Source organism: Propithecus coquereli, unplaced genomic scaffold (assembly GCF_000956105.1).
Source record: "Propithecus coquereli isolate 6110/MARCELLA unplaced genomic scaffold, Pcoq_1.0 Scaffold35, whole genome shotgun sequence".
In the NCBI taxonomy this organism is placed as follows: Eukaryota; Metazoa; Chordata; class Mammalia; order Primates; family Indriidae; genus Propithecus; species Propithecus coquereli.
Genome location: NW_012149174.1, coordinates 2539028 through 2563416, shown reverse-complemented (window position 1 = coordinate 2563416; position 24389 = coordinate 2539028). Strand labels below are relative to the sequence as shown.

General features: G+C 33.8%; 1 protein-coding gene across 6 annotated transcripts in view; it reads left to right on the top strand.

The window, feature by feature from the left end:
• ATG5 (autophagy related 5) overlaps positions 1–24389 on the top strand; it is a 126646-nt gene that overhangs the window by 5714 nt on the left and 96543 nt on the right. For 4 of the 6 annotated variants that reach the window (XM_012651203.1, XM_012651205.1, XM_012651202.1 and 1 more), the window contains exons 2-3: positions 4126–4291; positions 12349–12476. In XM_012651203.1, the coding sequence (XP_012506657.1) occupies positions 4184–4291; positions 12349–12476 (236 nt within the window). In that variant the 5' untranslated portion in view covers positions 4126–4183. The remainder of the gene's footprint in view (positions 1–4125; positions 4292–12348; positions 12477–24389) is intronic. The other 2 variants (XM_012651207.1, XM_012651206.1) reach the window with 1 other exon arrangement.

Below are 24389 nucleotides of genomic sequence, written 5' to 3'. Positions count from 1 at the left end.
TAAGTGCTATAGTAGAGGAAAAGTAAAGGTGCTGTGAGGAAACAAGGAGGATTCTGCCTGAGTCATGCATAGAAGAAAGGTTGTTTTGAGCTGTGTCCTAAAAGATATTTAAGTTCGAAGACAGGGTGGAGAAGGCTGCTTTAGGGTAAAAGGACCACCAGCATGAGCAAAGGATGTGAATGCGCACTGTATGTTTAGTAGATTTGGAGATTATAATACCTCTGGGCAATGACTGGGGTTTTTAAAAGGCCATTACTATTGATATTATTATTTTGTATTTCCCAGCACCTGCATGGAGCTGGGCATATCAAACGAACAAATATTTGACTCAGTATTCAGTGTTATTGGCAGTGTTCAGTGCAAAATTTTTATCCGTTGTTTTCCTTTATTATAATTCCTATGAATAGGAATTCTATGTTTTATAGTGCTTTTGATTATTCTTAGTTCTTGAAGTCTTTGAATATTGAGTTGTAAACATTCTTTGAAATATGTTTGGTTCTATAAATTATAATGATAACATTTATAGTACATATTATATGATCAACACTTTTCAAGTGCTTTACATGTATTAATTCATTTAATTATTATATCTAATGTGGTAAGTGCTTTTTCCCATTTTACAGATGAGAAATCTGAGATACAGAGAATTTAAGTGACTTATTTGAGGTCACACAGTAAGTGAAGGAGCTAGAAGTTTTGGGTCCAGGCAGTGTGACCCCACAGTTTATATTTTTGACTTCTATGTAATAGTGCCTCTCAAGAGTTAAATTTTGTTTTTCTGCCTCTTTAAAAAAGAATTATTAAAAACTCATATCTTTTAATTTTATCCATGTATCACTAATTTTTCTTATACATTTTTAAAGTTAAGTATATTTACTAGACACATGCTTTCTTATATAATTCTTTAGAGGTAAACATTTATTAATGTTGGAAGATTAACATTTTAATATTGTGTAAATGTGGGTCTGCATTTTGAGACAGTAAGTAAGTAGCCTCGTTTGCAGTTTTCATAAATCTGTTTTGCAGTTTGTTTGTTTTGCACCTTTAGCTACCTTGGCTCTGTTAGTGGGGGAAAAAACCCAAACTCTGTAAAATAATTCAAAGAGGTTTATTCTGAGCCAAATGTATGTGACCAGCCCACAGCACATGGCCTCAAGAGATTCTGAGAAAATGCACAGTAGCTGGATTACAGTTTGGTTTTTACATTCATGGAGATAGGAATTACACAAAGACCCATAAGACCCTCAGTCAGTGTGTGGAGGGATGTTTCAAAGGTTGGCGGTGGGTTTTACAGGTTATAGGTAAGTTTAAAGATTCTTTGATTTGTAATTGGTTAAAGAAATGAAGCTTTGTCTAAAGGCTTGGAATGTTTAAGATGTCTTAATCAGAGACCAGCCCCACTGGACATTTAGGACGTTTAGGAGTGATACATTAAGTAAATTAGTGGTCTGCAGGTGTGGTCTAAGCTTTGCCTTGTATAGCCTTAGGCCTGTTAATGATTTAGTATCTCTCTTCTCCTTACAAAGAAAATCTCCAAAAAGGGAGGGGGGCGTGACGAGGCATGTCTGACCTCCCTTCTCATGGCCAGCAACTCATCTTTGGGGTTTTATGGAGTCCCCTTGACCAAGAGGGGTCCATTCAGTCAGCTAGGGGGCTTAAGATTTTATTTTGGTTTACAGCTGACTCATTTCTTCCCTTGAGGTCCTTATAGGAAATACATATGTAAGAAACAGTATTATGCGAAATAAGGTACCATTTTATCTTTCACTAGTTTTTATACCTAAAATCCTTCTGTAGACTTTGATAAACTTTTGCTGGAACACCAGACTTTAAAACCGAAGCCTGTATTGGAGTCTTGAGGTGTTCTCCCTTCCCCTAAGTCTATATTTGTATCACTTTTGGGAAGGGACTCTCAGAAACAGAGGAGAGAGGCATTGGCCATTTCTTTTTACTGTTCCTTAACACATGGAAGGGAGAAGCAGAAGAGAATGCCACAGAAAGAGCAGGATGGCCAGGTGTTCTCATTTGGCAGCATAGAGGAAAGAGAAGGGAGCCACACTCACATGCATGATATTTTGGTTTATGGTGATCCCTGCCTATTAATAAACATGGCTCAAATGGTGTCCTGGAATCTTACTCATCAGATTATTCCTTCTTGAGAGAAGGGCAGTGCTTGGAGAGGGAGAGCCTATACAGATGCCTTTCCTTAGGTGGCCAAATGCACTTTAATTTTGAATTGTCTTGGACATTTTCTACCTGCTTCTTCTGAGAAGAACATCATACAATGTGACAATATTGATAATGACTTTTCAACTTTAAATTTGTAATTAAGTTTTTGTAAAGTCTCTTAGTGAAAGAGCTCTTTGACTCAAGCTCAGGTTGCTTTCTCTTCATGAGCAAGAGGGGGATCTCAGTTGTAGCTATTGATTAATTGGATGTATCATGGTTATCGAAACCACTGCTTACCACTTTTATATCAGATTCAATTTTAGATTTACTTGTCCTAACCCAGATTTCATTAATTCCTGTCACTAGTAAATTTATTTTAAAAAGAGCAAGCTATTATTTTAATTGGAAAGTAGTGACGTCCTTCCTATTTTCAGTGAGTTAATTTTATGTGATTTGTAAACTTGGGGATTTCCTGCTGAGTGCAGAAACTCAATCATAGTTTGAATTTGAAGGCTATCAATGTGGAACTATATGAAGTTTACATGGTTGTGTCATTTGCTTAAAATAGTTATTTTTATGGACATATTTTAATAAAAGTTAAAACACTGGTGGTATGCTGGAAAGAGCACTGGGCTCAGTTTAAGTACCAGAGTTCTTATCCTGATTTGACTGTTGCCCAGTACTTTTATGATGGACAGATGTTCTCCATCTCTTTCCATTTATTTACCTGTAGTTGACATTGCATCCAATTGACCTTCAACTTTTTCTCTCTTTGACTAATTAATTTATGGCAATCTTAATGTACTTGGCATTGGTCAGTAAAAGAGAAAAGAAATGAAACAAGCTTTTTGAATAATTCAGTGTTAATTGATATTTGGCTAAATTCATATGATTATTATGATTAGAATGTTTTGACAGGATACATTATGATAAATTATGAATTAGCTGCCTGTGAAAGATGGGAAATATTATTTGGATAAGTATAGTTACTTAGAATCTGAGTGCCACCTATTGAGTTACTCTAAGTGTGTATTATTAACAGTATTTATTTTAGCATTTACTCATGTAGTATATTGTGGTGTTATTTAATCATAGAATATTAGCACTGGAAGACACTTGGATATTACAGAGGTCAAAAGCCATGGCCTTCTGTCATACCCAGAATATTTTAGCTTGCAGATTTAGTCCTATATTTGTGGTATAAGTAATAGTCTAAGAGTTCAGAGTAGAAGCAGCATTTACTGTTTCATTAGGGCAGAGGACCGTGAGCTTTGTTTGCAGAGTAGGTAGGATTTAAATAGATGAGAGAAGAGCATACTAGCCAGGGGAATGGTAGGACACAGAGCAATATGTTTAGGGGGCCACTTTTGCTAGGGGATTTATAAAAAGAAGTATAGTAAATAAGACTGGGAATATTGGTGGGATCAAATTGTGGACAGGATGAAATTTAGAATGGAGAATAGGTTTATACAAATATTTTTCCAAGATGAAAGATTATTTTTACAGAAAGAGAGAATTAACTATCTGGAGTAAGAGAGGTTGAATAAATTGGGTGGGCCAGGGGTAGTTGTGAGAATGATCCTTTGGAGTTGGGCTGTCAGGCTTCATAGGGCCTAGGTGAGGGATTCTCTTTAGGTAAACGATAGACTCTTCTGGGCTTAAAAGGATAATGCAAATATAGTTTCATTTTGATTGTGGTTCTTGAATATGTAACGAACATTACTTGCATATGTAATTTTGAATTGGTTACTTCTGTGATCCCTTTAAATAAATAATAGCTCTGCATTTAGAATTTGTTGTACTGATTTTTGGATTCATTCTAAAGAATGCCCATCACACAGTTTTTTGAAGTGAATAATCTTTATGATATTCATTTTTTTACTATAATCTTTTGTTTTGTGGCAGGTTCATTCATATTTACAAGGATCTAACTAATGCTCTTCATTTTATTTTCAGTTTGGCTTTGGTTGAAAAAAGAATTTAGCCTGTATGTGCTGTTTTAACCACTGGAAGAATGACAGATGACAAAGACGTGCTTCGAGATGTGTGGTTTGGACGAATTCCAACTTGCTTCACTCTGTATCAGGATGAGATAACTGAAAGGGAAGCAGAACCATACTATGTAAGTATATTGATGGATATTTAAATTTGTCCATGTTTGTAAATAAAACTCTAAGAACCTAGAGGCTGTTATCCAACATTTTATATACAACTAATCTATGCTTATTTTGAAAAAAAATAGAAAACACAGATAAGCAAAAAGAAGGAAATAAAGATTACTTCTAATCCTACCACCCAGAGGACAAAACCACTGTTGATATGTTGACTTTGTTTCTCTTATGCATATTTGCATATGTAGTATAGCATATGAAATCATAAACTATGTGCTGTTTTTTAATAGGAACCTATTTTGAAAATAATAGGTTCAGATTGTATTCTTTTGTATTTGGACGATTCCATGCAACTATGAACCAAATATTTTTATAGCTCAATGAACATATGAACACACGCACATACACACATTCATATATGTTCACTGAGCTAATATGTACATTTAATAACATGTATTATAAATAGTTGTACACAGACTTGTAGGTTTGAGTTAGTGGATTATCTGTTCTAAAAATGAGTTTCAAATATCTTCTGATTTTAGTGTGCTTTTTTTTCCTTTTCTAAGTGTGTAATCTGAATTTATCCATCTGTCTAATGATAGTATTCTTCCTGTTTGTTGAATAGCCCCTAATTGGCAAATACATTCTCAGTTGTTCTAGTTTTTTCTTTTTGTATCTCAGGTACACTTGCTGTTGTTTGCCTGGAGAGGATGTGGAAAAGTGGAAATGTACTTGTGATGATGGACTGTTTCTTCTGTTTCACTTTAATAAAATTTGTTCTTTGCTTTCTCTCTTGTCTGAGAGGCAGCACTCCTTCTCAGCCCGCTCCAGCTATGAGAAGTCAGTGCTGGAGGAAGCTAATACTTAAGGAGCCTATTCACTCACTTTTTGGGTATAGGAAATTTTTTTTCCTCGGTGTATCCTTACCATCTGTTGTAGGCTGTGCAAGTGGCAGATACTCAGTGCATGAAAGCCTCCCCACACTCACGTTGGGATTTTGTTGAAACTATCTCTTTGGATATTCTTACCAGAAATGATAATTTTAGAGAAGTTGAGCAGTCTTGTTACTAGAACTCAGGCTTATATGCATTTGAGTAATTTTAACTTTGCAAATCTGTATAGTTTTCTCTCTTTAGGAAAACTGCCACAGTTAAAAACAAAGTGTGATCATGGTTTATTTTTAGAAGAATTTCATCTGTTAGAGGTATTTTTCCTGTTCTCCTTCTGTAGTATGGGTTAGGATACCATTTATGTTGTTTCCAAACAAGTTTTTGCTGTTGTAATTAAAACTTTTAACTTTGGCTGGCCTTCTAATAATATCTAAACAAAAGATGTGGATAGTTGGTCAAATTTGCAACAACTGAGAAATAAATAATGTAAGTCTGTTTATTTTTAAATCAGACTCTAATGTTTGACATACTTCCTATAGTTAAAGAGTACAGTATTTTTTCTTCTTTATGTGTGAATCCATTTAACTATGAAAAGACTATTGTGAGAACTAAAATGTAAGTTGTTTTCTAGTCTATTTCTAATAAAATTGAAAATGGCAAAAGTATTGGGGTAACTATAGGAGGAAGAGAATTGTTTTGTCTTATAGTTAATTGTTTTTTTTTCTTGAATTGTTCTTAATTCTTTACCCAAAGAAATTCTTACATAGCCATGATTTGTGATTTTGAAAAATATTGGGCGACAGGCATATAGTAAATATTAAAACCAGAATTTAAAATGATGTAGCACAATCCAAATTTTGTTCTTTAAATACTTATATACTTATAAGTCAATACATACAGGAAGAAAGCTTACAAAAGCATTGGTGATGACTACTCTGGTTAGCATTTTAGTGTCAGTATAGTTGTAGTTCAGATATGTCTCAGTTGTCAGTTAAGCTTGAAAATATTTTTAATATTAATGTCAAATATATTCGTGTTCATTTTTGCATTTTCATTTGATGCCTCTGTGCATAAATCCTCTTTCAGCCTATATTCTATAGGTATGCCATTGAGAATTATATTTTATTTTGCAGGGAGTATTAGGAAAGAAAGTTGTTAGAAACTAGGTTACTTATTAGTTTTTGTTTCTGTTACATTCTTTTAAACTATTTACTTTCCATTAGTTTATCCAATATAAAACATACATACTAATTTGTATTCATACTTTGTGACTTGTTACTAGAGAAAAATTACACGATTAGTCATCAATCTCATTGGACCCTTAACATTACCCACCAATCCTTTTATGTTTTCTTAGTTGTCTCTGTCTTTTCCACTGTAACTATTTCTCTTAGTTCTGACCTCATCCTTCACTCTTAAGAGGTGACCTCACTTCTACTTCACTAAACAAATAGAAATCATCTGATGGGACCTCCCTTGACTTTCTGCCACCAAATCTGCAAAACCCATCTGCATTCACACACATTTACTTCTTCCCTCCTTTTATAATGGAAGAAATGTTTTTCCTCCTAAAAGCAAGGCCCAACCCTCCATCTATGTTCTGGATCCTACCTCCTGCATTCTCAGGAAGCTGGTAGTGTCTGATATTCTCCCATATCTACCTCTGCCTTCTCTATTTATTTTACTTTGAACTTCTTATCTACAGGCTCCTTCATACTAGGTTATGAAGTATAGAATGTCCGATTTCCTTAAGTACTAAGTTTGACAGTTCATATCTCTGACATTTCACTTTGACACTTCTTCTTTGTTTTTTTTTTGTGTGTGTGAAGGTACTGCCTTAATCTTTCAAATGCATGTTTTGGCTTGTGATTATTTTTTAAATTTTTAGAGCAATTTTTGTGAAACCGTGGATAAGTCAACAATTCATGTCATTTTTGAATATGAAGTCCGTTGTGGAACCAATACGACATTGATATCCTCGAAATATCAACGAAGGATGTGGCTAGCGAATGCATAGTACGTTGATAGTTTGAGAAGTTCCGTTCTGATGATTTTAAAATGATCTTGAAATGATCTTGATTTAAAATGATTTTGAAAATGAGCCACGTGGGTGACTGGAGACCAAGGTGGATAATGATGAGCTGAAAACTACAGTGGAAACGAATCCATCTCAACCTATGTGTGGATTAGCAGCAAGGTTTGACATTACTATTCCAACAATATTGTACCATTTGAAACAAATGGGCAAGATAAAGAAGCTGGATAGATGGACGCCACATGAATTAAACAAGTGTCAGAAGAGAAATCATCTGGAAGCTTGCCTTTCTTTGCTGTCCTGACATAAAAGCGAACCATTTCTGCACCATATTGTTACATGTGATGAAAAATGGACTGTTTTTGACAATTGCAAGTGTTCAGCACAATGGCTGGAGAAAGATGAAGTCTCAGACAGTCCCAAGCTGAGTATTCATCAAAAAAAGCTAATGGTGTCTGATGATCCAGAGCTGGTGTTATCCACTACAGCTTCATGAAACTTGGTCAGTCTATTACAGTGGATGTCTACTGCAACCAGTTGGATGAAATGATGAGGATGCTTGCAATTAAGCAGCTGATTATTGGTCAATAGAGACAGGCCAATCTTCTTGCAAGACCACATGTTGTGAAACAACGCTGCTCAAACTACAGAAGCTGGACTTGGAAACTCTCTGTCATCTACTGTATTCACCAGACCTTGCACCAACTGACTACCACTTCTTCCAGGCTTTGGACCACTTCTTGCAAGGAAAAATATTCAATTCTCAACAGGCTGTAGAAAACGCCTTTGGCAATTTCATCACCACTTGCTCTCCAGGCTTCTTTGCTCCTGGCATAAGCAAGCTACCATCAAGATGGCAAAACTGTATCGATAGTTTAGGCACATACTTTGATTAATTGTACTGCTTGTTTGAGATATATATATGTATTAAATAGTTAACTAAACTTTTGATTCAGAATTGGACATTTCATATTTAATGACCTAATAGTATTTGTATTGTCATAAACCCTTCCTGTCCTAAAACAGCAATTCTCTGTTGACCCCCATATCCCTCTCAACTTCTTGCTTTTCCTTCACAACTAGACTTCTTAAAAGGTCCATATTCATTGTCTCCCTGCAACCTCCTACCACTTTTTAGTTCTGTGTAATCACGTTTTCATACTATGCCAACAAAACTATTCTTGCCAAAGTCACTTATGATATCTTTTTTTTGCCAAACTTGGAGTCTGTTTTTGAATTTTCATTTGCTTGAGCTTTCAGCAGTATTTGATATTATTGGCAGTTTTCTCCACCCTGTGGCACTGTCCTGTCTTGCTCTATGATGCCCCGTGTTCTTGGTTTTGCCGCTTCTGCCTCTCTGTTTTTTTGTGTTTGTTTGTTTTTGTGGTTGTCTTTGGCAGATCTCTCCCTTTTGCTTCTTCTTATAATGTTGACATTTCTTAGGGCTTTGCCTTCTTTTTTAACTTCACTTTTTTCCCCCCTGGAGTTCTCATCCATTTTTATGTCTTTGTCAAGCATTTATATTTTGACAGCTCCCAGTATTTTTCTCCTGTACTCCAAATCCGTTTATCTATCTGCTGGAGATCCTCACTTACATGTCTTGAAGGAACTCAAACTGTGTGTGTTTGAAACTGAACTTTCCCCACAGACAACCTGGTCATCTGCCATTATTCCCTTTCTGTTTTGGCAAATAGACCTATCATTCAAATAATTAATCTTATCGGAAACCTGGGGCTCATCCTTTGATGCTTCTTTCTCCTGTATCTGTGATACTTGGTCAGTAACTTAGTCCAGCTGATTTTATATCTCTATATTTCTAAGACTTACCTGATTGCCTTTATCTCCACTGCTACTCCAGACCATCATTTAAAAACTGATCAATTGCATAGCAGTAACCAATTTCCCTGCTTTCAGTTTTCCCTTCTTCTCTCCATTTACTAGTCTGTAGTTGGAGTGATTTTTTTTCAAAACACGTATCTGATCTTGTCACCTGTTTGCCTAAAATCTCTAAAGAATTTCCATCATCTTTAGGATCTTTAATGTAGTTTAGAAGGTTCTCCATGATCTGGTCCTTTGCTTCCTCAGTACTATTTTGTCCTAACTCTCTACATTCCTGTCATATTCAACTTCTTATAGTTTTCTAAAATGTGCTAATCTTTGCCTCTCTGTATTCACTCCATGCCTTTTGTCTTGCAGTGTTCTCTGTCTGAAATAGGCAGAAATATTTACACATACCCAAACATCCACATCCACCCATGCTTAGTTCACTCCTGTTTGTCTTGTAACTCTTGCCTTAAAATATACTTCCTGTCAAGGCTCCACTGAGCCTCTAGATTAGGTTAAATTCCTTTGCTACTTGCTCTCGTAACATTCCTTACTTCTTGCATTTGTCACATGTGTGCTTTGTGTGTGTCTTTTTTCCTGTCTAAGCTGTATGCTCTGTGAGGGGAAGGACTCTTCTGTCTTATTCAGTGCTGTATCCTCATTGCCTAGTACGCTGCCTTACACATTGGAATAGAATAGAATTTTAGTATATTTTGTATCTATTTTTGTCTTAGATAAGTAATTCTCTAGTTTTATTATTGAAAATTGTTGGACAGAATAGAATATGGTATGAAAAAATAAAAATTATGGGTACCTTTTTCAGAAACAAGTATTCCATGTAACTGTATAAAACATGTATTCCTAATAAGCTATATAGATAAAAATAAATCACTTGTGTCATACCGAGTACTTTATGCCAGTGCTAAATGAGGAATAAGAATGATAGATTCCGTCATAGCTGACAATATCCCCAAATGGGGTTAATCTTATTCATATTGAAAGAGCTCGAAGAACATTGACAACATTATGCTAAGTGAAAGAAGCCAGACACAAAAAGACAAATATTTTACGGTTCCACTTACATGTGGTACTTAAAACAGCCAAATTCATAGAGATAGAAAGTAAAATGGTGGCTACCAAGAGCTAGGGGAAGGGAGCAATGGGGAATTATCGTTTAATGAGTAGAATTTCCATTTGGGATGATGAAAAAGTTCTGGAAACGGATAGTGAGTGTTATTGAACACTCAGAAATGGTTAAAATGGCAAATTTTATGCTAGATATATTTTACCACATTTTGAAGAAAGGAACTTAAAACAGTGAGTAATATAGTTCGGAGGTAAAAAGCAGGATGATGTCTTTTCACTGTTATTTCCTTTTCATTTTTACCTGTTTACATATTTCCTAGATAAATTGTATCTATACATACCCTAGAATAGTCATTATTGAATCTGAGAGTTATTTCTTAGTGTTACTATGGATATTTATATGAGTTGTAGATTACTCAGACAGGCCAATGTGAAACAAGGATACGGCTACATTTCAGTGTGGATTCTGCCTTAAGAATGGATATTCTTTTTTAATTTTAGATTTTGGCTCTTTGCCCATTTAACTTTTGACATCTCTGATTCATTGAATAAATATTTATTGTGTGCTTTCTATAAAGCAGGCACTATTTTGGGCAGTGGGAATGTAGCATTGAACAAAATAGACAAAAATTCCTGTCTTAATGAAGGTTACATTCTAGGTTCTTACTTAAAGAACTGCAAAGAAGTTTTTATTTCACAAAAATCATTTGTAAATTCTTTAGCAATTTCGATTGAAGCCTAGGTGTGCTCTCCAAAATCAGGAGCTGATATCCATACTCATTAGTCGTGGTGTGTCTTCCTTCTTACCGTCTCCATAGGTGAATATTATTCTCTACAGAATAGGGTACTATATAATGCCTGATAGTCATTTTAAATTAAAGTTCTGGATTTATTAATATAGACCTTATTAGACTAATAGACTATATGTATTTTTCAAAAATTACCATCCTGTTTTGATTTCCTAGAGATTTCCTTATCACATCTGTATTCTGTCATTCCTGAAAAAGCCCAATTAATCTATTCTCTGCCATTTATTTAATAGCATATGATTTTGGCAGGTTATTTAAGTAAAACAGAGGTGATAATACTTCCTATAAAAAAAAACTAATGCTTTTCCTTATTCATAGTGAGCATTGGTTCCTTTTCCTTTTTTCACTAATTAGTTACTTCTTTATAAAAGAAGAACTTATATTTTGTTGAATCCATAGTGCTATCCACAGCTTGTTCATAGTATTTAGTACCTTCCGTTCCACACTGGAGCATGCCAACTACTTCCTTCCCATACCCCTGCATCCTATAACCCCTAGGACCCCTGTCATGTTCTCCTGCATAGTTGGGGCCTGTTATCTTAGACATCTGTAGTTAAATATCAATTCCTTCAACCAGAATGTTTCTCTTTGTGTATGTATTTTTCAGCTCAGTTGATCTACTTGATTTACTGATCAAAAGACATCACCTTAAATAAGCAACATGAAAGATGATGCAGTTACACGCATAAAAGCAGCTGAAAGACAGTAATAAAGCAGTTTTACCAGCAAAAGAAAGCAGAAGCTTAGGAAAGCAAGAAATGGCTAGAGTGTCTACTGCAAAGGAGAAAAAACATGAATTTTTGCCAACCTTCTCCTTTTATCTACTTGTGGATTCTTTATATAAATCATAACCAATTTTCCAAAATGCTTTCCTATATTCTTTCTGGGTACTTTTTCTGGGGAAAAAACACTGACCAGGACCTTCATGTTCTTTAAGTCGAAGCTTTACCTAGCCCAGCATTCTCTCCCAGCTTCAAAACATGATGGGCCAGTTTATAAGTCCTGATTGATAGAATGTATATTAGGACTGAGTTGAGTTTCTTCTCAGAACAATTATTAACTCAGATGAATCATTTTAACTTTTAAGTTAAATTTGATAGAACTAATAAGTATCCTAAATAGTATGACATCTAATTATATCATATTTTTAAAATGTTACAGAAAGATTGTAGATAGATTTGTGTTAATTATTCTAGGCATTTATGCTGTAAGCCGTGCTTAAAGTAATGACCCCATAGGAAATATTAAAACATTTTAACCTTTAGCCTTTGCTTTTCTATAAAAAGCACTTGACTTTGTGTGAGATATTCAAAATAATGCAAAGAACATGGCTATTTTTCCTTGAAATTCAAAAGCCTACTTAGTATATTTTTTTGGAAAAAATAACTAGTAAATAAATATGGTTTTACAAATTTTCATTTCAGTTGCTTTTGCCAAGAGTAAGTTATTTGACGTTGGTAACTGACAAAGTGAAAAAGCACTTTCAGAAGGTTATGAGACAAGAAGACATTAGTGAGATATGGTTTGAATATGAAGGCACACCACTGAAATGGTGAGTGAATTTTTCTGCATTATTAAGCATTAAGTATATGCTAGCTCTAAAAAGGTATAGTGCCCTGAAAATTTGTTAAAAAAGTTCTATAAAGAAAGAAATCACTAGTCTAGCACATAATAAGTGAGGTTTAAACCATTATTAGAATATTTTATTGGAAATATTTCTGCCTTCTGTTTGGATGCATGGATGACTGGAAGATTCATATATTCTCAGCAATAGATTTTTATATGGTACCATAAGAATATATTCGGTTATGAGCTTTTTTTCCAGATAGATTTAAAACTCCCTTCTGTATAAATCATCTCTGTGACACTATTTTATTTCTCTCTCCAAAATGCTTGTAACAGATCTTTTTATATGTATGCTTACCTAAAGTGGCCTTGTTCAAACAGACTACCATATTTAGTTGACCGCTATACCATAAATACATCTTGACTAGACTTGGTTTAGAATATTTAAAATGTATTAATTTCTGTTTTATGTGAAAAATAATTTTGATAGTATACATTTTTAAGAAGTGTTGAAAATAAATCCTAAATTTGAGCTTTTCCTTGTACAGGTGATTTTTTTTTTTTTGTACTTCCTCTGTTGTTGGGAGTGTTGTTCATTGTGCTTGCAAAAATAATTTAATGAAACTATAGAAATTACAGAGAGAAGAATATTAAAAATATTAATAATTCAAGGTATGTTGGGATATTGGTGTTGAAATGCTGCCATTTGAGTGCAGCTGAATGAAAAAGATACAGCCTAAAACAAGATTTAAATGAAATATGAAAAATATAAATAGGTTAAAAATGAACTTGCTCTCTGAATCTAGGAATATTAAAATGAAGAGTTTTTTATAGAGACTCAGGACAAATAAAAACAAGTGAGTTAGGTATTTAATAAATGCAGCTGATGTGAATCTAAGGACTACTTATTAGCACAGAGTGAACTTTTGGAACTCGTGCTGATGAGATCCCAAGAGTGAGTCGATTTTTCACAGTGGTTTAGAAATATACAAGATTGTATTTTGTATTGAGTTGTGGGTCAAGTCTGTAATCTTTTGAGGTGGTTCTGGGAAGAGGTGACAAAGTTGTCTTGTTAGAGCATGCCTTTTAAAATCAATACTGTACTTCATTATCATATATCAGACTCCTTATGACGCTTTAATAGTTCTAGACCTCAGGCTGCATAGATAATGTCAGGGGCAGGTGTAGGTGGGCAGTGTTAACCACAGGAAAAGAGGAAGGGGGCAAAAATGAGGAGGCCAATGAGCATTTAGAACCTAATAAGTCAATGATTTCAGCTCAGAAGAATTGGAGGTTTTGGGATGGGAAGGTGGCTTACAAGAAGTGTAAAAGGAGCAATGATCAAGAGAGTAGAAGGAAAGGAAGGAGGAGGAAAGATTGTGGGCGAGTAGCAATAGGATATATATATATGCACTTGACAGTTCTGTCTATATTATAGTTAAACTGTATTGCTTTATGTCTTAGTTATAGATTGTTATAAGAATTTGTGTGACTAACAGGACTTTTCTATTTTGTTATCGTAAAGCAGGGTTTCTCAACAGGGTCCACTGTTGACATTTTTAATCCAATAATTCTTTATTGTGGGGGGCTACACTGTACATTGTAGGTTATTTAGCAGCAGCTCTAGCCTCTACCCGCAAGTTCCAGCAGCATTCCCTCCAGTCTTGATAATAAAAAATGTTGCCAAATATCCCTGGATGGATGGAGGCAGAACCGCCCCCCGTTGAGAAACTCTGGAAAATTTGGGAATCCTTAATTTAGCTTGTAAAGTAAGTGATTGCTAAGTCATCATCTTTCAGTTGCTGTTTTATTCTATCTGGTGTGGTGGTTATTCTTGTATTTGATGTGGCTTATATTTTATAGGTTTGTATTCTAGATACGATGTCAGTAAATAATGTTTGGATGCATTTCTCTCTGTTACTGCAGAACAATGATTTTGGCTTAAATATACCATGTTCTTACTTTGCCAGTATTTATCCCTTTGGAAAGTCTTTTATTAAAGAGCGAAATTCTTTTCTCTTTTAGAGAGCTCATGTGAAGGTAATTATAATCAAGTATCTTTGTTTTAGTTTTGGGGTATTGATTTTTTATTATGTGATATCACTTACATAGTTATATCATGCTGTAAGTTCATTATATCTAATGAACTTTGATGCATGCTTTCCTTTCGTCTTCTTAGGTACTCCATATAAATGAGGAGTGAGTAACTTCCACAGGCATAAATGCAATCCAGGGTCCCTGGGCTAAGTCTTGATCTTTTCTTTTTTTGCTTCTAACAGTAGCAATTTTCTCCTATGTTAAAAAAAAAAAAAATTCCTAGAAATAGGATATCAGTGTAAGATTCTCCCTGGCATTTAAGCAGTGGGCTTTATAGGATGGTATAATCCTATGAATTCCTGTCAGTGTAGGAAAGCTGCTACTACTGAAGCTTTGTAAGAAGACATGGACTTTTGAGACCACGATGCAAGTATCTTAAGAGTAAAGGAGCATTTATTTGAGTAGATAGACATATATGATAATGTCTTTCCTATATTTGATTCTTTGGCCTTTTAAATAAATTTAAGCAGGTGAGAAAATCAAACACCAGTTTAGACAATTCATAAAAGATGGAAGAAAGTGCATAAATTGATATTCCTTTTCCCTTTATAATCTTGTTCCTGGTTCTGTCCCCCTAATTTAATTACTTAAACCTGTCTTTTCATATAAGGCAACAGTTCTCAAAGATAAGAAAAAACAAACTGAAATCCTAGACAAATCATGACTTTTATCCTACTCAGATGGTAAAATATGACTTTATCTTCCTTTTGGGAGGATGTAGAGTAAGAGTATTGGGACTTTTTTTTTTTTAATAAATGCTTGGTTTTAAAGATTTTTAAGAAATAGTATATATAGTCAAATTAGCAGTAGTAGATAATAGCAGAATGGAGTATTCTTAAAGTAGGTTGTGTTTTCCCTCTACTGTTAATTCTTTCTTACTATTCTTTGTTCTTCTACTTAGCTAACAGACTCTGTGTGAGAAGGAAAAAAATGATCCCAAACATATAATTTCCGTGGAGTAAAATTCATTTTTTTGGAGTATGGTTTGATAAGGGTTTTTTGTATATAGTTGTGTAGCAACTACCACAATCAAGATACTAGGCTATTTCTTTTTTTTTTTTTTTTTTTTTTTTGAGACAGAGTCTCACTCTGTTGCCCAGAGTAGAGTGCTGTGGCGTAAGCCTAGCTCACAGCAACCTCAAACTCCTGGGCTCAAGTGATCCTCCTGCCTCAGCCTCCCAAGTAGCTGGGACTCTCAGTGTGTGCCACCGTGCCCAGCTAATTTTTTCTATATATTTTTAGTTGTCCAGCTAATTTCCTTCTATTTTTAGTAGAGACGGGGTCTCGCTTTTGCTTAGGCGGGTCTGGAACTCCTGAGCTCAAGCGATTCTCCCATTTCTGCCTCCCAGAGTGCTAGGTTTACAGGCATGAGCCACTGTGCCCAGCCAGGATATTTCTGTTACCTCACAAATTGCCTGATGCTCCTTTATGGTTAGTCCCCTCATCCTATCTCTAACTCTTGGCAATTACTGATCTGATTCCTGTCCCAGTAATTCTGCTTTTTTGAGAATGCCGTATAAATGGAATCATATAGTATATAGCCTTTTATGTCTGACTTCTTTGACCTCCAGTAATGCTTTTGAGACTCATACTTGCTATTGCATGTATTAGTGTTTTCTTTCTTTTTACTGATGAATTAGTATCCCATTGTGTGGTTGTACCACAAATTGTTTATTTGTTCATTAATATGGACATTGGATTATTTCCATTTTAAGGCTATTAGTAAAAAAGCTACTGTAAATACTCACCTACAGGTCTTTGTGTGACAAACCACATGCATTTTAAAAGAGAAAAATTGTGTTCTGTGACCTTGCTGAACTCATGTATTAGTCCTAGGAGTTTTTTTTTGTAGGTCCCCTGGGATTTTCTGTGTAGATAATCATGTTATCTACAAATAGAAATTTTTATTTCTTTCTTTCCAATCTGTAGGCCTTTTATTTCTTTTTCTTGCCTTATTAGAGTGGTTAGAACTTCCAATACTGTGTTTGAATAAGAGTGGTGAGAATGGACATCTTGTGATGCTCCAGTTTCAGTAGGAATATATTAGTCTTTCACAGGTAAGTACGCTCTTAGCTGTAGGCTTTTTGTAGATGCTTTTTATGAAGTTAAGGTCATTTTCTGCCTAACTTGCTAAGAGTTTTTTTTTTTTTTTTTTTAATCATGAATTAGATGTTAGGTTTTGTCAATTGTTTTTTCTGTTCTAATTATGATTGCTTTTTCTATTCTAATTACGATTGTATTTTCTTCTTTAGCTTGTTGCTATATGGATTTTTGATGTTGCACCAGTGTTGCATATCTTTAATAAATCACATTTGGTCATGGTATATAATTAATTAATTTTATACATTCTTGAATTTGGTTTGCTAATATTTTGTGGAGGATTTTTGTGTCTTAAGTTCACGAGAGAGATTGTAGTTTTCCGTTTTTGTACTAGCTTTGTCTGATTTGGTATTAGGGTAATACTGGCCTTATAAAATGAGCAGTGTTCTGTCCTCTTGAATTTTTTGGAAAAGATTATGTAAAAATGCTGTTAATATTTTAAATGTTTGATAAATATCCCAGTGAAACCACCTGGGCCTGGAGATTTCTTTTTTGGGAGGTTTTCAATTACAAATTCAATTTCTTTGATATGTATAAGTCTATTTAGCTATCTATTTCATGTTGGTTAAGTATTGGTAGTTTATGATTTTTCAGGAATTGGTCTTTTTCTTCTAAGTTGTTGGATTTATGAACATAGTTGTTTGTAGTGTTTCCTTATTATCTTAGAATGACTGCAGGATCTGTAGTGATAGCCTCTATTTCATTCTTGATGTTGGTGATTTGTGTCTTCTCCCTCTATTTTTGTCAGCTTTGGTATAGGCTTATCAATTTATTTATTTATTTTTGAAGAATTGGCTTTTTGTTTTATTGATTTTTCTCTATTTTTTAATTTTATTGATTTCTATTCATAATTGTCTTCCTTCTGCTTGCTTTGGATTTATTTTGCTCTTTTTTTTTTTTTTCTAGTTTCTTGAAAGTAGAAACTTACTTGGTTATTGATTTGAAGATCTCACCTTTTTAAGACTTTCAATTGTGGTAAAATACACATAACATGAAATTTACCATCTTAATCATTTTAAGTTTACATTTCAGTAGTATTAATTACATTTACAATGTTGTAGAACCAATCTCCACAACTCTTTAGACTTACCTTGTTTTTAAATATAAGCATTTAGTGTTATAAATAATTTCTGTTTCAGCAGTGCTTTAGTGCATCCCATAAACTTCGATATGTTGTGGTTTTATTTTCGTTCAGATCTATGTATTTTTAAAAAATTTCTTTCGAAATTTTCTTTTGGCCCCATGGATTTTTCTTTTTTTTTTTTTTTTTTGAGACAGAGTCTCACTGTGTTGCCCGGGCTAGAGTGCCGTGGCGTCAGCCTAGCTCACAGCAACCTCAAACTCCTGGGCTCAAGCGATCCTCCTGCCTCAGCCTCCCGAGTAGTTGGGACTACAGGCATGCGCCACCATGCCCGGCTAATTTTTTCTATATATTTTTAGTTGTCCGATTAATTTCTTTCTAATTTTAGTAGAGACGGGGTCTTGCTCTTGCTCAGGCTGGTTACGAACTCCTGAGCTCAAACAATCCGCCCGCCTTGGCCTCCCAGAGAGCTAGGATTACAGGCGTGAGCCACCACGCCCGGCCCCATGGATTTTTTTTAGCAGTATGTTGTTTAATTTTTACATGTTTAGAGGTTTTTCTGTTGTCTTTCTGTTAGTGATTTCTAGTTTGATTCTGTTGTGGTCCAAGAATCCACTGTAATTTTGAATCTTTTAAATTTGTTGATATTCATCTGTTACTTTTGATTCCCTCATCATCTAGCCTCTAGATTGTGATTCTGCTTCCTAAATATGTCTTAAATTTCCTGCTCTGAGTTCAGGCCCATCTAATTTCTCACGTGGATTATTTAACAGCCTCTGAATTTGTCTCCTTCCCTCTTATACTTTTACTTTCAGTTTATCTTCCCCAGTACCATAAGTGATCTTTCTGACATGCAGAACTAACATTGTTACTCTCTTTCTTAAGAACCTTTTCCTGACTTCTGGTCATCTACAGTGTAAAGCCAAACAGGATACCATGATGCGTGCATAAGGTTGTCCATGAACGCACTCTTCATGTTTATTATTACAAATGTTTAAACATCTATGTTGGATGTTTGTGCAGAAGCTTTATACCTTAAGCAGTAGCACATATAAAATGCTAAATAAATGTTTGTTTAGTGAATGAATGAATGAATGAATGATTAACCTCTTTTATTTCAAAAGCTGAGGCTGAAATTGTTGAAATAGTTTGTCAAATAAGCAGTAGGATGGACCCAGGTTTTGAGAGTCTTGATTCAGGGTTCTTTCCACCACACCTGCTAACATTCTTTTTTTTTTTTTTTTCTAACATTCTGTTTTTAAATCTTTCCCCCATTCTTTCTGTTCTCTCTAATTGCTTATGTTAATTTGTCCAAATTAGAATGGAAAAATATTTAAGAACAGTGATGTACTCATAATGAATATTCAGTAAATATGTTGTTGATTTGTAGAGTGCTTCCAGGGAGATAATATCTGATCAGAGCTTTAATCTCTGTAGTCCTTTGTATCTTTAACTTTAAAAAATTATGTGGGAAAAGGAAAGTGCCGGTCTAACTCAAAATATGAGAATCTCTTTTTTTTAGACTGATTTGATTAGTCAGCAGAGGGTGCTCTAACCTTGCATTTTAAGTGGTGAACTTTCTTGCTCATACAACTTCAGTGTTCACAATTTATATTTATTACTTTTATGTTGGAATTATTTTAAGAGAACAGTTCTTGGTCCTTCTAATGGATACTTTTTTAGAAAACCCTAAATTTTATTAAAGATCTTAGATCTTTAGGCATAAAATTTAGAAAAAATTTCTTGTTTTGTCAACTATCAAAGTATCTCTAATGGGAAATTTTATTTTGTGTAAATTGTGTTATTTTTAGGTTGAGTTGTAAAAGTAAGAAGTTGAAGCTACTTTTTAATTGGAAAAAAATATATGGTCATATGTGGCATAATGATTTTTTTGGTCAATTATGGACTGCATTTACAATGGTGGTCCCAGAAGTTTATAATTCTGTATTTTTACTGTCCCCTTTCTATGTTTAGATGTGTTTACATAACACATATACATATCATTGTGTTACAATTGCCTACAGTATTCAGTACGTTAACATGCTGTACAGATTTGTAGCCTTGGAGCAATGCCATGCAGCCTAGGCTTGTAGCAGGCTATGCCATCTAGGTTTGTGTAAATACATTCTGTGATGTTTGCACAATGAACGAAATTGCCTAATAACACATTTCTCAGAACATATCCCCATACTTATGTGACACGTGGCTGTATTGATGTTGATCTTAAACATAGACATAATAGAGTGACTCAGAATTTAAACCGTGTGTGATTTCAAAAGTAAATTTTAGCAAAATGCTTTAGTGAAAACTTGTGTACAATTTTTTTAAATGTGATACTTTAACATTTTAATCATAAATACTGTGAGGATTTTTCTATTTTATTTCCAGTCTTTTTTAAGGTTGTGAATTTCTGGAATTTTATACATTATTCTGTAAACTAGATTTTTGAAATGTGGTTTATGGCATTTTGTATATGTGGTATCCCCTTATTTTTGCACTTTGCATATCTAAGAATAGGCTGAGAAAGCTGTGAAACATGTTCCTACTCTGCAATTTGTAGTTTGTGTTTGTACCACGTATAGAGTAGGGTACAATTCATTGTAATCATCACATTACTTTGGTTTGCATTTGTAGTTGTACTCTTTTTTTTTATTCAATGAAATGTAATCCTGTTTCCAGTGAATCACTAATGTTGCAAATTTCTGAATAGGAGGCATTTATTTCAGTGAAATGGACTTGGGCAGTAGTTCTCTAGTATGGGAAAAATCCTTTCTATGCTGATCTTAGAGCATTTGTACTGGTTTGCTATCTGAATGCTGATGTTTAGACTATAGTGATCTCCTTTCTGAGAATATCCATTATTGATGCACCATGTGCCAGTGTGTGTGTGTGTGTGTGTGTGTGTGTGTATGTGTGTGTATATATATGTATATATATATCTTAGTAATTAAAGGATAAAGAAGAAAGAAATTAAGCAAAGAAATATTAAAATACAGTCATTTTGAGAGTTGAATCTGGAAAAGACTAGAGCAACATAAAAAAGAGAAAGAAAAAGAATAAAATGTGAAAATAGATGTAACACTAAATATTCTGGTGGTCATTTTTTGTAGGGCACTAGATTGAGCCTTTAGCTAGTTGGGTTGTCTTGTAGGATATACAGTCGACTCTCTGTATCTATTGGTTCTGCATCCATGGATTTAGGTGACCACCTATAGAAAATGTTCAGGAAAAAAAACAATAAAAAATAATACAAATAAAGAAATCCAATACAGTTTAACAATTATTTTTACATAGTATTTACATTAGGTAGTATAAGTAATCTAAAGATAATTTAAAGTATAAGGGAGGATGTGTATAGGTTATATGCAAATATTATACCATTTTATATCAGGGATTGAGCATCTATAGATTTTGGTATCCAAGGGGGTCCTGAAACCAATCCCCCATGGATACCAAGGGATGACTGTATTCCAGGTTCAAATTCTTACCATTTCCTTTTCTGTTAAATTTAGGTTAGATGGCAGGAGTAGCAGCATAATTGCCAAATGATTACATTTACTTATACTTATGGCTTATGTGGTTTCTGTTTTGTGGGTTAGGAGCCTTCTGACAAAACTGTATAGGATATCTGTTTAGAGTTGAGCAAATTAGTACTTTTAAAATCCTTTATGTGTATCAGATTATAGTGTAAAAGAGATTCAGTACCTTTAATTTTTGCCAGTTCTGTTTCCTTTTAGATTTTGTTGAATATTAATAGATTCTTCAGAAATAAGCAATCTGGGAACTAATCAATTCAGATAGCATATTTGTTTAGAATTAATATCCCTGCATCGAAATAATTCTAACATAAACATCTGCATTGAACCACATATAATTTATAGAAATAAGTAAATGATTATTTTACTCCTAAATTTTATTTTTAAAGATCATTACAGGTTAATTATTATATCATTTAGAATGTTTTCCTATTCGTTCTTTATATATATTCAAATTTAAGTATTATTTAAGGAACCGTATGTTTAAATTTCTCTCCTGATCGTTAGTATACCAGGAAAAAGAGTTATCATCATTTATTGTCTGGAACCAATGAACTTTTTAAAAAACGTATCTATTTTTAAATCATTGTGTAAATAATGTAGAGAAGTTAAAATAAAGGAATAGTGTATAACAACTTTATTCGAAATTTTAATAAGCATTTAAATACAGCAAATTCAAATTTTCATCCCATATTTTCTTGGTTTTGAAGGTACCTAAAATGGGCAACTTCCTCTGAGTACAACTAACTGCTCATCAATTGTCATACATTCAAATAGGTCTGAGAGAGATTCTAGCTTATTATTACTTCTGACACTTCGTACACCTAACAGCTATACTTGAAGAAAATTTTAAAACCTTTGACAGCTCATGATTTTGTTATAAAATATTTTTTTTACATTAATCAGCACCAATTGGAATGATTAGTCCAATATTTTTTTTCATTTCTACGTCATCTAATTCCTTCCTTTTTATACAGATCTGCCTTTGCCTTTTTCCCACTGTCAAGTAAATTGTGGTGTGTAAATGGCATAAAAGATGAAAGAATATTGTCATACATCCTTTTAATAAGATAGAATGGTCCAGGTGTTTGTCATAAAATCCCATGTGATTAAGTCCTTTCTGTTGAATGACTAAGCTGATAAGAGTACCATGCTTTTGTCCTTAGAAGTATATTTTTCTTCTAATAGTTCTTGAGTTACATAAAGTTTATGTAGGATATCATCCTAAAGACTTACCTGAGATTTTATCTAAACGATCAATTTCACTATTATTGTTAAAGTCTAGAGTACTGCTATTTCTTTGCATTCATCTTCTGATTTGTCTAATAATTATGAAACATCTTCGTCAGTTTTCTTCTCTTTGCCATTATAGATGGAAAATGAAAAATTTAGAATTTTCAACTGTGTTAATGATAGCTAAAAGCAGGTTCCAAAGATGGGGTCTGCATTCTTATTTTACACTTTCTTAAAAGATGTTGCAATACTTTAGGTAACATAATAAGAAAATGAAAGAACGGTGTATTCTTGTATCATCTTTCCAGGCATCCCATTATTCTTTCAAATTCTTATTATTATAGACTTTTTTAGTATAATTGGGAATAATTGATGAGTAATGAGGAAATAATTCCTAGAATGATGAACTAGCAAAATGTTTCAAGATAATAGGACACAAAATAAGATCATTAAGATACTATAATAATATATCTTAAATTTATAAAAGGATCCCATGGATCCGTATAGCAATTATTAGATAGAATAATTTTTCGTCTTTTAAGGTTAATTTTTTCTGTTATTAGAAGACATTTAATTACTTACTTATTCATTTATTCAGTCATTCATTCATTCATTTTCCTTGAGACAAGGTCTCCCTCTATAGTCCAGGCTAGAGTCCCGTGGTGTCATCATAGCTCATAGCTCACTGCAACCTCTGACTGCTGGGCTAAAGCTATCCTCTGGCCTCAGGCTCCTGAGTAGGTGTGACTACAGGCACAGGGCACCATGCCTGGCTACTTTTTGTGCTTTTTGTGGAGATGGTGTCTTGCTGTGTTGCTCAGGTTGGTATCAAACTCCTGGCCTCAAGCCATCCTCCATCCTCGGCCTCCCAAAGTACTAGGATTACAAGTGCAAGCCACTGTGCCCAGCCTTGGATTACCTTTTAAGAAAGAATAAAAGTCATGAAGTATCAATCATTAAAATAGTTGGAACTGCTCAAAAAAGAAACTCAGAACCTAAAATTGGGTCCATTGGATCTTTATGTTATGCTGAGGGCTACATATTCTGTGGCTCTTTATTGATTTATGCATTCAGCAGCTATTTATTGTTTTGTTTGAGATTCTGTGCACTTACAGTTTTCTTATTTTTTTTATATTGAGGTAAAAATAATTGATGATTTAGTCTTACGTATAACTCCTATTCTGATCCAATTTTTTTATTTTAAAATTTATTTGATTTTACATGACATAGATTGCTTTGAGAAATAATATTTGATTTAACTTTAAAATTTGGTTACAATTCCATGTGTGAATGGCAGCAAATGTGTGAAACACTGGATTGCTAGTCATTTTATGTGATAGAAGGTAAATCTCAGAATCTAATAGATCACCTACTGAATTTGCTTAAAGGGATTCTGTATAATTTGCAGTGCAATTTAGAATTTGGAAAGCAATATGCTCTGTCATTTTGAAATTTTGAGTCTTTAGTATGAATACCAAGTAAATCAAACCTTATTAAGTACCCACATTCATTCTTAACCTAGCTGCAGATACCTAAGAGAGACATTCTAAAAAATAAATTGAAGACTTAAAAAGTCTCTTTTGTAAAGTACAGACATTATTTAGAGCATGTACAATTTTAATACTTCAGAGAGAAAGACCAGAATTGGATAGAATCTGTAACTTGTCTATAGTGCAATATATATTTTTTAATTTTAATTTTTATTTTAGTTTTTGGCTGAGGCCGGAGTTTTTCCTTGTTCCAAAAACTTTCCTTCAGTATATTTTCTAGGTTGGAAGGATTAGTGTTAGATGCTGACTTTTTTTTTTTTTTTTTTTTGAGACAAAGTCTCACTCTGTTGCCTGGGCTAGAG